Source organism: Pelophylax lessonae (assembly GCF_965119305.1).
Source record: "Pelophylax lessonae genome assembly, chromosome: 3".
In the NCBI taxonomy this organism is placed as follows: domain Eukaryota; kingdom Metazoa; phylum Chordata; class Amphibia; order Anura; family Ranidae; genus Pelophylax; species Pelophylax lessonae.
The window spans coordinates 247013949-247030388 of NC_138770.1; the positions used below are offsets into that span (position 1 = coordinate 247013949).

At 43.0% G+C, this 16440-nt stretch overlaps 1 protein-coding gene across 2 annotated transcripts in view; it reads right to left on the minus strand.

Moving 5' to 3' along the window:
• Window positions 1-16440, minus strand: part of VEPH1 (ventricular zone expressed PH domain containing 1) — a 761239-nt gene that overhangs the window by 612536 nt on the left and 132263 nt on the right. For both annotated transcript variants that reach the window (XM_082249205.1, XM_082249204.1), the window contains exon 4: window positions 3406-3580. In XM_082249205.1, coding sequence (XP_082105331.1) covers window positions 3406-3580 — 175 coding nt within the window. The remainder of the gene's footprint in view (window positions 1-3405; window positions 3581-16440) is intronic.

The following is a 16440-nucleotide window of genomic DNA, read 5'->3' on the forward strand; positions in this document are numbered from 1 at the left end:
CCTTATGCAGAATAGCAATGGATACCGACCTTACCCACCCATTGTTCCATTTTTGCTCTTTCTCACTCTTTTGGGGTGTACCCTCATTTAAAATTTTTGAAAAGAAGCAGTGTTGGCTACCTCGTCCTCCTCCTCAGGGCCAGATTAATGTAGGGGCTATTGGAGCTGCAGCTCCAGGCCCCTACCTTTTATATAGGCCCCGGGTTGGCCATATTCACTGTTACCGCTCTTCTGTCACTTGTAAACACAGAAGTCTGGCTTCTATGCTCGCTTCCCCAGGCAGCACCCTCAGAACCTCCCCACACAGCGTGAAGGCCGGACAAGGAGGGACAGTTGGCGATGCATGGATGTGTTTATGGGCTTCAGAGACAGCATCCCATGTTGAATTAGGCATGCATGGCTGCACCCTTCCTCCTCTGGGTGCATGGCAAGGCACGGCCCTTAAGGCCCTTCAAAATCCTCAGCACCAAGCCCATGATGCTGTTAATCCGGCCCTGGTCCTCCTCCACCGCCGCTTCCACCTACACCGCCCATAGGTGTGCGCAGCCTATTGCATTAAGGTGTGCACCCCAAAGTTGAAATACACATGCATGTGTTTGCCAGCAGGGAGAGTAATGTATCGGGGCCATGTACCTGTAGGCAAGGAGAAATAGAGCAGAGCAGGTCCCAGGGAGATCTTTCCCATCTCCTCACTGGCAATGCTATGTGCCCTAGGTGATTAGGGTGTGCCCAGGCACACCCAGCACACCCTGTGCGCACGCCTATGTCACCGCCACATCCACCACCACCTCAACCTCCCTCCTACTCCATATGGGCCTCGTCCTTCAGAGATGAAGAAGAACATTGTTTTATTTTTCTGTTTTTTTTTGTTGTTTTAAGTTATTTCCCTATCCACATTTGTTTGCAGAGCACTTGCCATGCTCTTAATTACGTTTTGCTGCCATTTGCAGCACTCTAGCCCTTTCCTTTGGTGTTTTAGAGCCATTTTAGTGCCTTAAAGTTCGGGTCCCCATTGACTTCAATGGGGTTCGGTGTCCGGGAAAAGTTCGGTAAAAGTCCGGGACACGGACCCGGACTTTTTTTTAAAGTTCGGCCGAACCCGTCGAACACGGACATCTAGGTGTCCGCTCAACCCTAGTCAAGACCTTTCCACGTTGGTTACCAAAGCAGGGACAGAAGGTATAAAAAAATAAAACAACAAACAATCCTTTTTCTGAAAGAGTTTTATCGGATTCCATATTTTTTTTTTTAGCTGGATCCACAAGCACCCACTACAACCACCAGAAAAACCGATAGTGGCCTCCATTGGTAGTGTTAGCAATAGCTTGTCTCAGTATATAAACTACTTTCTTCAGCCTTTGGTTCAACAACTATCCTTTTATTTCCATGGCTAAGTCTACCTCATGGATATTCTTTCTAACTATTCTTGGGAGCCATCCTAATGCTGGTTCCCACTGGACGTTAGCTGGTTGTTTACATCAATTTCACATGAGATTGAGCTGAAAACTGTAGAGTATTTTTTGTCCAACCATTCTCAAATACATCACAAACAAGAGAGGTTCATCGTGGATGCCACAAGGTTCTGACTGGAACACAATTTACATTTTAATGGCCAATTCTACCTCCAGATGAAAGGTACCGCTATGGGGGTACGATTTGCCTGAGCTATGGCAACCTTACAATGGGACTGTAAGAATATCAATAAATCTATCGTCACAACCCCTTTGCTTACACTCACTTCATCATCACTCAATTCCATCCAAAATACAGATGTATGGAAAAAATCCTGGCTAAAAATTGCAGTGCAGTTGAGTGCAATTTTTTAACCCCTTTTTTAATAAACATATTGATGGTGGCATCCTCTTCTGTTTGTTTTTTGGTATGTGTATTAGGTGACTCAAGACCTGGTTAGAGGAGCAGCAGCAATCTCCAGCAATGATTGTTTTCAAATACAGTTATCCCATTTCCTTCCTGCCCCCAATTTCCAGCTCCATTCTATACCCAGTGGTCAGTCAGCTCAATAGTTTAGTTTTGTATCCACTCTCTGCTCTGTGCCTAGATGACTATGGCTGTCAGCACCCCCGAACTGAGCACTCCCGATCCCACTCAGGCCGGCAATATGCAGCAGTGATGCTGCACACTGGACAGCAATGTGCATTCTCTGATTTCCCTCATGGAAAAAGGAAACAAAAGGTGTCCTGTACAGCCTGAGAAAATGCAGCTCTTTCCTCTCCTGGCAATCTCTTGTTGGGAAAAGCATTTGATTACATTAGAGTCTCTTCTCTTCTGGACTACAGTTCTCACAGTGCAGTGCTGCCTGAGTCTATTGAGCTCTTCCTGCTTAGCAGCTCCCTTCATTTCTTGATAAAGCTGTTAACCAGTTCAGTACCACAGGGCAGCAGCTACAGAGAGCAGCTGCAGCCTGTGTTTCTCTCACGCTCCATTCTTAGCCAAGCACCTGGCCACATGTGTTAAGTATAAAACAGTGCTCAGTGAAATTCAGAAACCATAATGTGTAAAAAAAAAGTGTTCATGAAAGAATAAAAGTTCATTACAAAAGTGCAACATTTGATAAATGATTTTAAAAAAATGCATAGAGTTTGTTCAATTACTTTCTTCCAAAGTGCTCTATAAAAATCTAAATAAAACAAAATAAGATTTTCAATTGTGTGAAAAGCAGTAGAGATGAGCTCAGGTGTCCTCCGAATTCGTCCCTAACCCAAATTACGAGCTCCTGCTTTTTCTGCACTTCAAAGTTAGTTAGTTAAGTTAGTTTGTTTTTCTATTCCTCCCATAATGGAAATTAGTGCATTTTGCAGAACATATAAGCTGCACTTAAAGCCTATCTCCAGGAAGAACAGTGGGGCTGCCTTTGAACTGCAAGCTTTACCTGTTCGTTATTGCCTGGGGACTGCAAAGAGCAGTTTTACTTACTAGATCTTCTGCTCCCCAGCAGCTGGGGTTCTCCTCTGCTCCCCTATACTTTGGTAATGGACTTGGTGTTCTCATGTCCAGTGCATGGTATAGGCTCTGCATTCATCTTGATGATATCAGAGAGCTTTCTACCACTGGAGCATTGGAAGGAGGAGAACCTGAGGGAGTGGAGGATTGGGTAAGTAAAAGTGCTGTTTGCACTTAACATTTGCAGTGTGGGGACAGCCCCAATACAGGGGGCATTTTAGTTTTCTTCAGACTTCAGTTTTAAACATGTTATCCTATTTGTACATACTGTACACATTGATCAAACCTAGTCTGTATCTTTTGTAAAATAATATATGCTGCATTTGCAATACATGCAATAATAAGGTATGCTTCACAAAATTGTAACATAATGATGCCTTGTTATTATAACTCTGTATATTCACTGCAACCATAAACAAAGTCAAATGCAATGATCTTTAGTACCTTGCAGGATGCTCCTTAGAATTGCCTCTGTGTGATTCACCAGCAAATCTGCTTTAGCAATGGCCACCAGTGAAATGTAACTCGACATGTTTCTGCACAATTCCTTATTTCCCTGCTGAAGAAATCTCACTGCAAGTGGTACTGCCAGGGACATGATTGAAGGCTTGTTATAATTCTGCCAATATAAATTGTAAAATTTGTTAAGTGATGTATGCAAATGTAGTTCTACAAATATCCAAACAAACATAAATTGTTAGGAATCTTTATAATAGTTTTAAAGGTACTTCCCATTGAATGTAATAAATCAAGAGATGATCTGCCTACAATTAGTACAATACACAACCCTGCGTATGCCAGTGAATTGATACAGCCTTCATGTAGAAATTTCTACTTAATTATCAACTTGTGTTTTTTTTAATCTATTTCATTATGAAGTGAACAGAGCCCCTCTGCATAATGGCAATACAAACATCAGAAAAATTACAAATTAAAAAAAATAATATAGCATACACAATTGCTGCACATGTAATTGTTTTTGAATGTAATTAAAAATGACCTTTCCTTTTAAATCTGCACACTTTATTCTTTTTGTAAGATCCAATGAAATATGGCAACCTGAAGGTCCTCTGTACACAGTTGGTGTACAAATGTCCCTAGAAATTTGATTTTTTGTTTGTGTGATAGACTTACTAATTTTTCCAGAAGTCTGTACTAAGATACAAGTGATATTTTAGGCATCCTCTGCAATGAAAATTTCATTTTTTTTTTGGAGAGATACTCCCAAAGGGGTAATTGATCCTAAAGGCATTCAGATACTGAAATTGTCCTCATTAGAACACTGCAAGTGTGTAGCCCTCTTTTGGGGAGGGGGGGTGGGCTATGAGAAATATCCTCCCCAGACAGGATATTGCACTAAACCTGTAGGTAAATTTGAGAACCAGAACCTTCACCAAGTGGAAGAATGGGTTTCATAATAAAGTTGGCAGTGCCTCCATCCAGGACAGGGCCTCTGTGAACAGAGGGGATTCCCTTCCTGGGAAATTATTCAATAATCTAACCAAAGTATTTGAAAGCAGAAGAACATTAACCACTGACATACAGATGCACACCAGTATAGAAACAATACAAGTTTTATATAAGAAAAGATGAATATGGTATATCAATTCACTATACAAACAGGTATTAACAGCAAAGGGCTCTATAGGTGTCCTGGTGGAATTGTACATATATACTCGTGCATATATAGTTATTAACAGAGATACCTCCAGATTAATGTTGCAGCAAAGTTCCGTTGCAGGGGCACCTGAGGATGATATGGTGAATGTCTTTGTGTTGGTGACCTGAAAACAAGAACTCCTCACTGGCAGAACTCTGTGAACTCAGAGTCAGCCTATCTACTCTGCTCTTTGACCTTCCCGAACATTTTGTAATCTGACATGTGACAAGACCTCTAAGCCTGTGATACTGACTTGGCCAGTGGAAGCTTTAACCTGGCTCTAGCCTATGCTGGTTATTGAGCCTAAGGCTACGTTCACATGTAGGCGTTTTGGGGAGTTTTGGGGGAGTTTTTCTGCTCTAGGATCAGCTCTCAAAACGCCCAACAAGACAAATCCTATTCATTTCAATGGCCCCTGTTCACATCTGAGCGTTTTGACGCCGTGAGCAAAACGCCCAACGCTCAAAAAAGTACATGAGCTTCTTTTTGGGTAGATTACAGGCGTTTTCCATTGGTCTCTAGTCAATCTAAAAACGCCTGCACAAAAAAACGCCTGTAAAAACGCCTGTAAAACGCCTGCAAAAATGCCCATAAAAACGCCTGAAAAAACGCCCATAAAAATGCCAGTAATAGCAACGCCAAGTTGTGAACGTAGCCTTAAGCTAAAAACTAGCTACAGAATCCAAGACCAGAAGGGACGAGGTTAACTAGAATAATATAGGCTACATATAAAATACCGTATATTGCAATAAGTAGGTTCACCTACCAATGTACTGGAAGGTGATTGAGGCTTTATATAAGTAAACTACTGCTGCACCTAAAAAATTCTGAATACCGAACCTAGTTTAAACTATATAAAGAAAATCAAACTATATAAAGAATAAAGTGTGCTGTCTCTTTAAATTCTAAATGTCAACAAATACCAGAAGATGCATATTATGGACAAATGCACTGGGCGGAGCTAGATCTGGGACGCCATTATGCATGGGATGCCTATTAATGAGAAATATGTATGGCGGAGCTAGATCTGTGACATCATCACGCACGGGCAAGCTGGCGGGACCCACGGCCATGCAGACTGGACTATTTTAACTGCTTGCTTTTTTCCTTCGACATGTAAGTGCAATAAATATTATAATAAAACTTTGTTCATAATTACTGCACTATTAGGCTTCTTCCTTTCTGCTTTTTTGATGCCTGTGTTGGACTGAGTTTGCTGGCTCTTGGCTGCATACTCTTACTGTGGGGACACATTGCTGTATCCTGCTGAAGAGCTCACACAAACACAATTGGAAGTCTGATGGTGAGAGCATCAACCTTCCTTTGGATAAAAAGTGCTTGTGATCTCATATTAATGAGATCATTTCTGTCCGGTAAGAGGCTAAGCCTTTTGAACCAGCACTTTGAACACTGGAGCATGGATTTGTTTACATTTGAACACTGAGCATTTTGAAGCACTGGATGATCATATGTGTATTTAGACTTTATCACACATTTAAGAATTTTTAATGATTTCTGGTGATAGTATAGTCCAGCCTTTTTCAACCAGGGTGCCCAGGCACCCTGGGGTGCCCTGAGGGTTCTTCAGGGGTGCCTTGGCAAAATGCCTAAAAATTGCCCAAAAAGTTACACTAAGCCACAGGTTTTCATTGTTCAACATTACACCCTCCTGGCTGCCAGCATCCTAATTACCAATGGCATCATCAGTTCATAAGGAGGATGTCAGTCACCTGCATAGTATCCTTGTTTGAACCTCCCCTGCCCCTCTCAATCAGCGTTGGGGTCACATTAGCTGAGCGATGGAGAAAAACAGAGAGAAGAGAAACATTGGAATACTAGTCAGTACAAGTTTGCAAAAGTGTATTTGCTTTGGAAGAATTATGACCTCTAATGTTGGGTGTCCAACTTGGACTTGTGGATTATGCATTATGTAAAACTCATAAAAAAAACAGGAAGATCCTGCGCTAGGTAAATAGGGAAAATATTGATAATGTGAAGCAGCTAGTACACTTGATCTATATAAATCAAAAATCATGGAAAGCAAATAGTGCAGCGCTATCGTGAAAAATTAAGAGCATAAATATGAAAAATTATAATCATAAATTGTGCAAAAAGTTAATTGATGCACAAATTAACCGCTTGCCGACTGCCGCACGACTATTTACTGCGGCGGTCAGCCCCGTAGGGCTACGTCGCTAGCCTGTGAGGGTCTAGGGAGCGAGCGCGCGCCCCCGGAGGCGCGCTCCCGCTCCCGCGCGGTCACGGACCCCCCTGCGCGTGTGCCTGGCAGACCCGATGTCCGCCGGGCACTTGCGATCGTCCGTTACACCGGGAGAAAGGCAGGCGGCTAATGTAAACAAAGCCGCCTGTCATTCTCCCCTGTGTAAGAATGGAGATCAAACGATGAAGGACCATTGATCTCTGTTCTTACACATCAAGCCACATCTAATCACAGTTAGAATCACGCCCCTAGGGACACACTTAACCCCTCCCTCTCAAAAAGTTAACCCCTTCACTGCCAGTGTCATTTTTACAGTAACAGTGCATATGTATAGCACTGATTACTGTAGTAATGTCACTGGTAACCCCAAAAGTGTCAAAAATGTCAGTCAAGGGTCCAATCTGTCCGCCGCAATGTCCCGCAAAAAAAAATCGCAGATCGCCGCCATTACTCGTTAAAAAAAAAACAACAAAAATGACAAAAATCTTTCCCTTAGTTAGTAAACGCAATAACTTTTGCGCAAACCAATCAAAATACACTTTTTGTGATTTTTTTTACCAAACATATGTAGCATAAAACAAATTGGCCTAAAATGTTAAAACATTTTGATTTTTACATTTTTTTGGGGGAATTTCATATAAAAAAATGTGAAAAATATTGTTATTTTTGCAAAATTGTCACTCTTTTTTTGTTTATAGTGCATGATCAAAAAATCGCACAGTTGATCAAATACCACCAAAAGAAAGCTCTGTGGGAAAAAAGGACGTCAAAATTGTTTAAGTACAGCGTCGCACGACCGCGCAATTGTCCGTAAAAGTCACGCAGTGCCGAATCGCAAAATAGGCCCTGGTCAGGAAGGGGGTAAAATCTTCCGGGGCTTAAGTGGTTAAAAGATGGTGCAACACTGGCATGATAAAGTGTAAACCATATAGTGCATAAATTGATAATCATCAAACGTGTATGCAGAGTGAACAAAAGTCCAAAAAAAAGTCCAAAATGAATATACCGGTCCCAGAGTGGACAGTGGTAGAGAGGAGGCTTGAGTCCCAAGGAGATTTTACAGCAGGAATATACCCATAACGAATGTATAAATAGGCTGCTTACCAGAAGCCCCAGCCCCCAAATTAATGGTTGAGCCACACACGCTTAAGATGTAAAATCAGTATGTTCCTTCCTTTGGAACCATGGACAAGGAATCTATCTCCACCAAATCTTGTGTGTCACAACTCCAGGCACATGAACATCAGGTGTATGGGGAGGAAACAAGAAGACCCATAGCGTAATCCAGTAAGATTTAAAACAGCAAAGATTTATTCAATGTTGCACTTACATTTAGAAGGTGAAACAATCGCATCAGTGAATCATGTAAAATCCGCGGCGTCCCGCGTGTAGTAAAAAAGCCAGGCGTCTGGGGGCGTGGTAGTTGAGCGTCAGGTACCGCCCAACGGTACAATATATAATTTTTCATGATAGCACTGCACTATTTCCATTATGTAAAACTATTAGAATAGATTTTACATTTTAGAATTGGGTGCCTCAAGACTGTCCATAATTTTTAAAGGGTGCCTTGAGATTGTATATCATTTTTAAAGGGTGCCTCGACTAAAAAAAAGGTTGAGAAACACTGGTATAGTCATTCGTTGTTTAATAAAATGTATTGATTGTTCCCTTTATCATATATTTTTTTTGACATTTAAAATTTAAAGGCATAGCACACTTTATTCTTTACATACAGTAGCAAAGACCTAGCTACCTGGCACTCTGTATTGTAGAAAACTCAAATGACTGAGGGTGTAATCGCCCTTTTTTATGGTTTGCAATTTGTATCCTCTTTAATCTTGATTTTCAAGGCAATTAAACATCAATATATATTTAAAAATGTATCTTTATTTTTTCACTTAAAATAGAATTATATAACATTTCTTTTTATTTCATAAGATTCTTTTTTTTTATACAATAACATTTGACACAATGACATCAATCATAAGAAGCATCCAAATTGCATAGGAGTGGTATTCTCAACTACTTGCTGTTCGGTTCAATCAATAATTGAAAACAACTGAAGACGGTTCCCAAACGGTGAGGATACCAACGCGTTTCGAAAAAATACAAATAAAATCTTCTTCAGGGATTTTATACCACTTTCTTCAACATAGAATAATCTGACTTTAGAATCTAACAAACATTGTAAATTTACATTAACTTCACTTTATATATTTGACAACTGCTTACATTGTGTGCTATCATTAGCCATGATGCTCCATAGGCCCAAAGAGAACTCCATGTTATCACTGTGTCACCTTAATTCACACTATGCAGAGACCGCTGGATCATAATCCAAAAAATATTGACACCCTGGCTTAAAAAGGGGGAGGGAACAAGAAGAAAAAAAGAGAGAAAAGGGGGACTAATTAAAATAAGTTTGGATTTACCAATGTTTAAAAATCCAAGGTATGTAAACATCCAAACTAAGGATGAGGAAGAGCACAGATACTTACAGAGAACAGCTCTACAATGTGCCTGTATAATTCCAGCCCTTTAATGGAGAAACAGATCCCTAACGCTATATAGTTACCCCATGTACTGTAAGTCAAAGAAAGAGCTCCCAGTGGTTCCACCTGTTCATTCCCAGTGATATGAACAGGTAAACACAGGAGGCAGACATTGAGATGGGCGTCTCAATATATCACATATTTGCGTCATAATGATGTCATGTGTCGCCACCTCAAAAAGACGCTGCCCCTTAACTTCCAGTCCCATTTAGAGAAGATACAAATTGCAAACCTGGTCATTGTGCATATGAAATAATAACAAAGGCATAATATAAATACAAAATATACACTCAGCAACTACAGTTAAACTCTTAGATCATAGGAATACTTGCCGTCCCTTCTGGCTTGGGGTTTAGGTGCATTGACAGGATACATGTGGCTAAGACCTTCTCGGTTTCTTTTCACTTTCTCCCTCAGGGTCTCACAGTCCAGTCAGCATGGGCAGGAAATGATGTCAAACATTATACATAAAACTATGATATAAAAGTGCATCAGCTGACTGATACCCAAAAAGCCACTCCCATTCACTTCACACATTGACATAGCCAAATAAACAGCTATTTCTTCAGTGCAACAATTGAACAGGAATCTGCAACAATGATGGATATAACAGGGGGCAATGTGGTCGTTATGGACGCTGACCAATATGAGAATATGTGTCTTGAAATTCTATCCAACAGGTATTGGTATGAGCCTGTGTCCCAGGATCTTACCGATCAGTTCCGTGAATGATTTATGTCAATCTTGGCAGAAGCTAAATAATCATGTATCATTGACCAAGAACTTTATGATTTCTTGTATGTAAAAAGGGCCTATAACACCTATGTTTTACTCTATTCCAAAAATTCATAAATGTTTGAATAAACCTCCAGGTCGACTGATTGTTTCAGGAATCGGATGTTTAACAGAAGCAGAAAGTAAGTTTGTGGACGACCAACTTCGTCCTCATGTCATCAGACTTCCATCTTATCTCAAGAACACTCTTGAGCTTCTTAGAGTTGTGGAAGATCTTACGGTACCACAGGGGGCTTTGCTGGTTGCCCTGGACATTGAGGCGTTGTACTCCAGCATTCCCCATTCCAAGGGAGTGCAGGTTGTCCCCATGTTCCTAAGGGAACAGCATCGGTCCAAATGGCCTATGGCCTATTTCGTAGTATTATTATTGGACCATATCCTCCGCTCAAACGTATTTACGTTCAAGGACACCACTTACCTCCAGGTACAGGGGGTGGCGATGGGGACTTCTTGTGCCCCATCATACGCCAACCTGTACCTAGGGGGGTGGGAAAGGGCCCTGTTCTCGGACGATGGCGCTTCGATGTATCTGCGCCACCTTGTATCGTGGCACAGATACATCGACGACGTGCTTATCGTCTGGACGGGTACCCCGGTCAAAATATTGGGTTTTGTTGACTATCTATCTGGCAATAGCTACAATCTCAAATTCACAGTTCAATTTGATACCAAAACCATCTCATTTCTGGACACTAAATTGTTCATCAATGAGGATGGGACTATCCATACGTCCTTGTTCCGCAAGGAAACTGTAGGCAACACTATACTCCATTCAGCGAGCGGCCACCCCCGCTCGCTAGTTAGGAGTATCCCGTATACTCAATATTTAAGAATTCATCGGAACTGTGCGAAGGAGAATGATTTTCAGGTTGAAGCAAAAGCCCTGCAATAGCGATTAATGGCTCGTGGGTATAGTAAAAAAATCTTAAAGAAGGCCTATAATAGAGTGGCAGCCCATTCAAGGGAAAGTTTAATCTTTTGTTCAAATACTCGCAAACAAAGTAATACTACCAAAATTGTTACTAAATTCAATTACCATCACCAACTTGTCCATGAGTTAATTAACCTAAACTGGCATTTTCTAACCGACGATAGGATTATATCCAAATATATTCACACATCCCCTGAAATTGTTTATCGTAGGGCTCCCTCCATCAGGGACCGGCTGGTCCATAGTCACCACCGTGCCCCTGGAGACGTTGTGGAAGGAGCCACTGGTGGACTTGGTAAGTACCAATGTGGCAGTTGCAAACAATGCCCCTGAGTGAGGGAGGGCAGTTTCCCTCGAGGTGGCACATTGAAACCCCACTTTTATGCGGACTGTCCCTTGAAATTGTTTATCGTAGGGCTCCCTCCATCAGGGACCGGCTGGTCCATAGTCACCACCGTGCCCCTGGAGACATTGTGGAAGGAGCCACTGGTGGACTTGGTAAGTACCAATGTGGCAGTTGCAAACAATGCCCCTGAGTGAGGGAGGGCAGTTTCCCTCGAGGTGGCACATTGAAACCCCACTTTTATGCGGACTGTCGCACCGAGGGGGTTGTTTATCTGGCCAACTGTATTTGCGGATCCTTTTATGTTGGTAAGACAAAGAGGGCTCTCTCTCGTCGTATCGGGGACCATCTTTATTATATTGACGTTGGTTTGTTATACACCCCCATCTGTAAGCATGTGGGTCTTAAACATAGTTTTGACCCACATACTATACTGTTCTCAGTACTGGAAACCATAATAAAGAATTCCAGAGGTGCAAACTTTGACAATCAGATATTAAAATGTGAAGCCAAATGGATATACAATTTACAGGCCACACGACCGCCAGGCCTTAACACAGCTTTATCCTTCAAACCATTTTTGGAATAGTTATAATAATATGTCCCTTTTTTTTTGTGTGTGTGTGTGTGTGTTTGTCTGTTTGTTTCCCTTTCTCGATATATATATCAATGTTGGTTCTGTTTATATAGTTGAAGATGGTTGGTTTGTTGCCAATACAGTGCCTTTGCGAAAGTATTCGCCCCCCTTGAACTTTGCGACCTTTTGCCACATTTCAGGCTTCAAACATAAAGATATAAAACTGTCATTTTTTGTAAAGAATCAACAACAAGTGGGATACAATCATGAAGTGGAACGAAATGTATTGGATATTTCAAACTTTGTTAACAAATAAAAAACTGAAAAATTGGGCGTGCAAAATTCAGCCCCTTTACTTTCAGTGCAGAAAACTCTCTCCAGAAGTTCAGTGAGGATCTCTGAATGATCCAATGTTGACCTAAATGACAAATGATGATAAATAGAATCCACCTGTGTGTAATCAAGTCTCCGTATAAATGCACCTGCACTGTGATAGTCTCAGAGGTCCGTTTGAAGTGCAGAGAGAATCATGAAGAACAAGGAACACACCAGGCAGGTCCGAGATACTGTTGTGGATAAGTTTAAAGCCAGATTTGGAAACAAAAAGATTTCCCAAGCTTTAAACATCCCAAGGAGCACTGTGCAAGCGATAATATTGAAATGGAAGGAGTATCAGACCACTGCAAATCTATGAAGACCTGGCCGTCCCTCTAAAATTTCAGCTCATACAAGGAGAAGACTGATCAGAGATGCAGCCAAGAGGCCCATGATCACAGAAGGTGCTCTGGTCAGATGAAACCAAAATCAAACTTTTTGGCAACAATGCAAAACGTTGTGTTTCGCGCAAAAGCAACACAGCTCATCACGCTGAACACACCACCCCCACTGTCAAACATGGTGGTGGCAGCATCATGGTTTGGGCCTGCTTTTCTTCAGCAGGGACAGGGAAGATGGTTAAAGTTGATGGGAAGATGGATGGAGCCAAATATAGGACCATTCTGGAAGAAAACCTGATGGAGTCTGCAAAAGACCTGAGACTAGGATGGAGATTTGTCTTCCAACAAGACAATGATCCAAAACATAAAGCAAAATCTACAATGGAATTGTTCACAAATAATAATATCCAGGTGTTAGAAGGGAATAATTAATTAAATTTCGTTCCACTTCATGATTGTGTCCCACTTGTTGTTGATTCTTCACAAATAATTACAGTTTTATATCTTTATGTTTGAAGCCTGAAATGTGGCAAAAGGTCGCAAAGTTCAAGGGGGCTGAATACTTTTGCAAGGCACTGTAATTGTAATTGAACAGTGAATTGCTACATTTATATATATGTATATTTCTATGACTGATATATAGTTGTATTTTAGGTTCACAATGGAATGAGTATTTGTTATTATTGTCAGTTGGATATATCACCGAGCATGCCCTAGTTTGGCCTCTTGGTGGCAGCGCAGTGTCCTTCCCGGAGGGATTGCCCATTTTTGGCAAGTATTCAGGCGCCTAGCCGGGGTAGGGAAGGTTTTTCCATCGTACCTCCCCTCACATACCCCGAGCCTGCCAGTACTTTACTGGCAGGCTACTTGTACGGCCGCCTCCATGGTAGCCGCAACCCATTGCGGTTCACGCTGGAGAGCAGTAGCCACAATATGGCGCCCGCACCGAAAGTGACACATGAACATATTTGAAGCTGAAACTTGCATGAAGTAAGGCATCAATCTTGTACCATTGCATGTTCTTATTCCTTCCTGCCTCCTCACTTGGTTTAAATCTCCTCCTGGGATCTGGAGCACCACATGAGGTCTGCACAGTAGCTATATACATTGTGTCTGGTAGGACTGCCTACAGGGGTCCCCATTTCCCCATTTTTTCTTTTTTGTGTTATAAACCATGCAGGTATTAGCATATATCCCCCGTTGGTGCTCCCTAGGTCTGGTGATACTCTCCACGCATTGGATACTCGGTCCAGTGCTTGTCGTGCGGGTTTCCCTCCCCGGGTTCTAGGATACTGGCTCCATCTGCCCCCATGATGATGGCACCACAACCTTGGCCCTACCATTGCTGTGTTGGGACCTAGATGTATAATCGGCATGCTCTGTGATTTATACCAAATGGTAAGCATAATCTGATAGTTCTTTTACAGACGATAGGGAGACTGTATAACTATGGATAATAGCCTAAATGCTATGATTGTATGTATAATTCTCCCTTCATATCTCTGTGTATAGCATCTGAAAACAGTGTTGGGACTTCAATATATAGTCCCTGAAGAAGCTAATATGAGAGCTTTGTAGCCTTGGCGAAAAAAAATGTAGGACCCGTCAAGTCGCACAATACGGGCTGTACCCTGTTTCTGATGCATTGGATTGGTGTTACTCTGCACATGCTTACAATATTTTATAGATATTTTATGTATTGATATGTTAATTTTCAATAAAGCAATATTTTTTTATGAATTCAAGTGTTGTTTTCTACAAACTGTTCCACAGCCTTTAAAGTCCCAATTTTCATTGTGAGGGGTCGTTGGTTATCACGACCATCACACAGACTTTCTCTTTCCTACTGATTCATTCAGGAATGTGGCTGTGGAAGTCTGTTATTTAAGCCATTATTCTGCCTTATTACCTTGGATGGATATAACGGTGTCATAAATCTCTAAGGAACCTGTGTTTTCTGGATGGTAAGAAGAAAGTTCACAGTCTGGAGTAGAAATATTAGTGCTTGTCAGCAGGACTGCTGCTGCTTGACTCAGATAAGTCACTTGTACTGTGACAAAATAATTATATGCTTGCATCTGTTGGTTTCTTGGTGTCTGTTTGCATGGTTTGACTTTGCATCCTTTTAGATCCCTGATGTCTCCCATTGCTTCCCTTGAAGCTAAAAAGTACAGACTGCCCTCCATTAGCTTCCCTAGTGAGGAAACTGCTGCGAGCAGTGTGAAAGGGGCCTTAAGGAGGTCAGAGGGGTGTCTAAAGAGTAGAGGAGGGGGTATAAGGGTTCTAAGGAAATGAGGGGGGTCTGGGGGAATCTGAAGTGTAGAGGGGGGTCTGTGGGGTTTGAGATGGAGGGGGTCTGAGGAGTAGAAAGGGAAAGCCTGGGGGTCTGAAGAGTAGAGATGGGAGGTCTGGGGTGTTTGGAGGAGAGGGGGGCTGAGGAGGAGTCTGAGTTGGAGAGGGGAGGTCTGGGGGAACTGAGGGGAGAGGGAGGTCGTGAGGGGGTCTGAGGAGAAGAGAGGGGTCTGGGGGGATCTGAGGTGGAGATGGATTTCTGGGGGGTCTGAGGAGAGAGAAGACTGAGGAAAGGTGAGGTCTGGGGGGTCTAAGGAGGAGAGGGGGGTCTAAAGAGTAAGAGCAGAGAAGGTAGGTCTGAGGAGGAGAGGGCAGGTCTGAGGAGGAGGGAAAAGTCTGGGGGCTCTGAGGAGGAGAGGGGGGGGGTCTGAGGAGTAGTGTGGGGAGGTCTAGGGGGTCTGAGGAGGAGAGGGGGGTCTGGGGGTGGTCTGAGGAGGAGAGGGTGGGTCTGAGGAGCAGAGAGGGAAGGTCTGAGGGGGTCTAAGGCGAGGGGGTTATGAGGAGGAGAGAGGGGAGGTCTGGGGAATCTGATAAGGAGATAGAAGGTCTGGGGGGTCTGAGAAGGAGAGGAAAGGTCTGGGGGTGCAGAGGAGGAGAGGGGGGTCTGATGACTAGAGGGGAGGTCTGGGGGTCTAAGGAGGAATGAAAGATCCGGGGGCTGTGAGGAGCAGGGTGGTCAGAGGAGGAGAGAGGGGAGGTCTGGGGGTCTGAGGAGCAGATGGGAGAACTGGGAAGGAAAGATAGGAGAATCTGAGGAGTAGAGAGGGGAGGTCTGGCGGTCTGAATAGGAGTGGAAGGTCTGGGGGTCTGAGGAGGAGAGGGAAGTCTGAGGAATAGAGAGAGGAGGTCTGGAGGGTCTGAGGATGAGAGGGGGGTCTGCGGAGTAGAGAGGGGAGGGCTGGGGCTATGAGGAGGTGAGGGGAGGTCTGAGATGGTCTGAGGAGAGTGGGAAGGTCCGGGGTCTCTGAGGAGGAGATGGGGTCTGAGAAGAAGAGAGGAGGTCTGAGGGCTCTGAGAAAGAGAATGAAGGTCTGGGAGCTCTAGAGATAGAGGGGTTTGAGGGGTAAAGAGGGGAGGTCTGAGGGCTCTGAGGAGGAGAAGAAGGTCTGGGGGTTCTGAGGAGGAGAGGGAAGGACTGAGAAGAGTTCTCAGTCTCAGCACCTGCTCTCTATTGCCACCTGCACGTTGGAGGGAGGAGAAAGCCAATTCCTCTCTCCAGCTGCAGCTATCGGCCACTGCTTCTTGTGAAAGAAGTGACAATCACGCCTGTCAGTGAGGAGCAGGATGAGCGCCCAAATCACAAGTTGCCCCCCCCTCCCCATCGTCAGCATT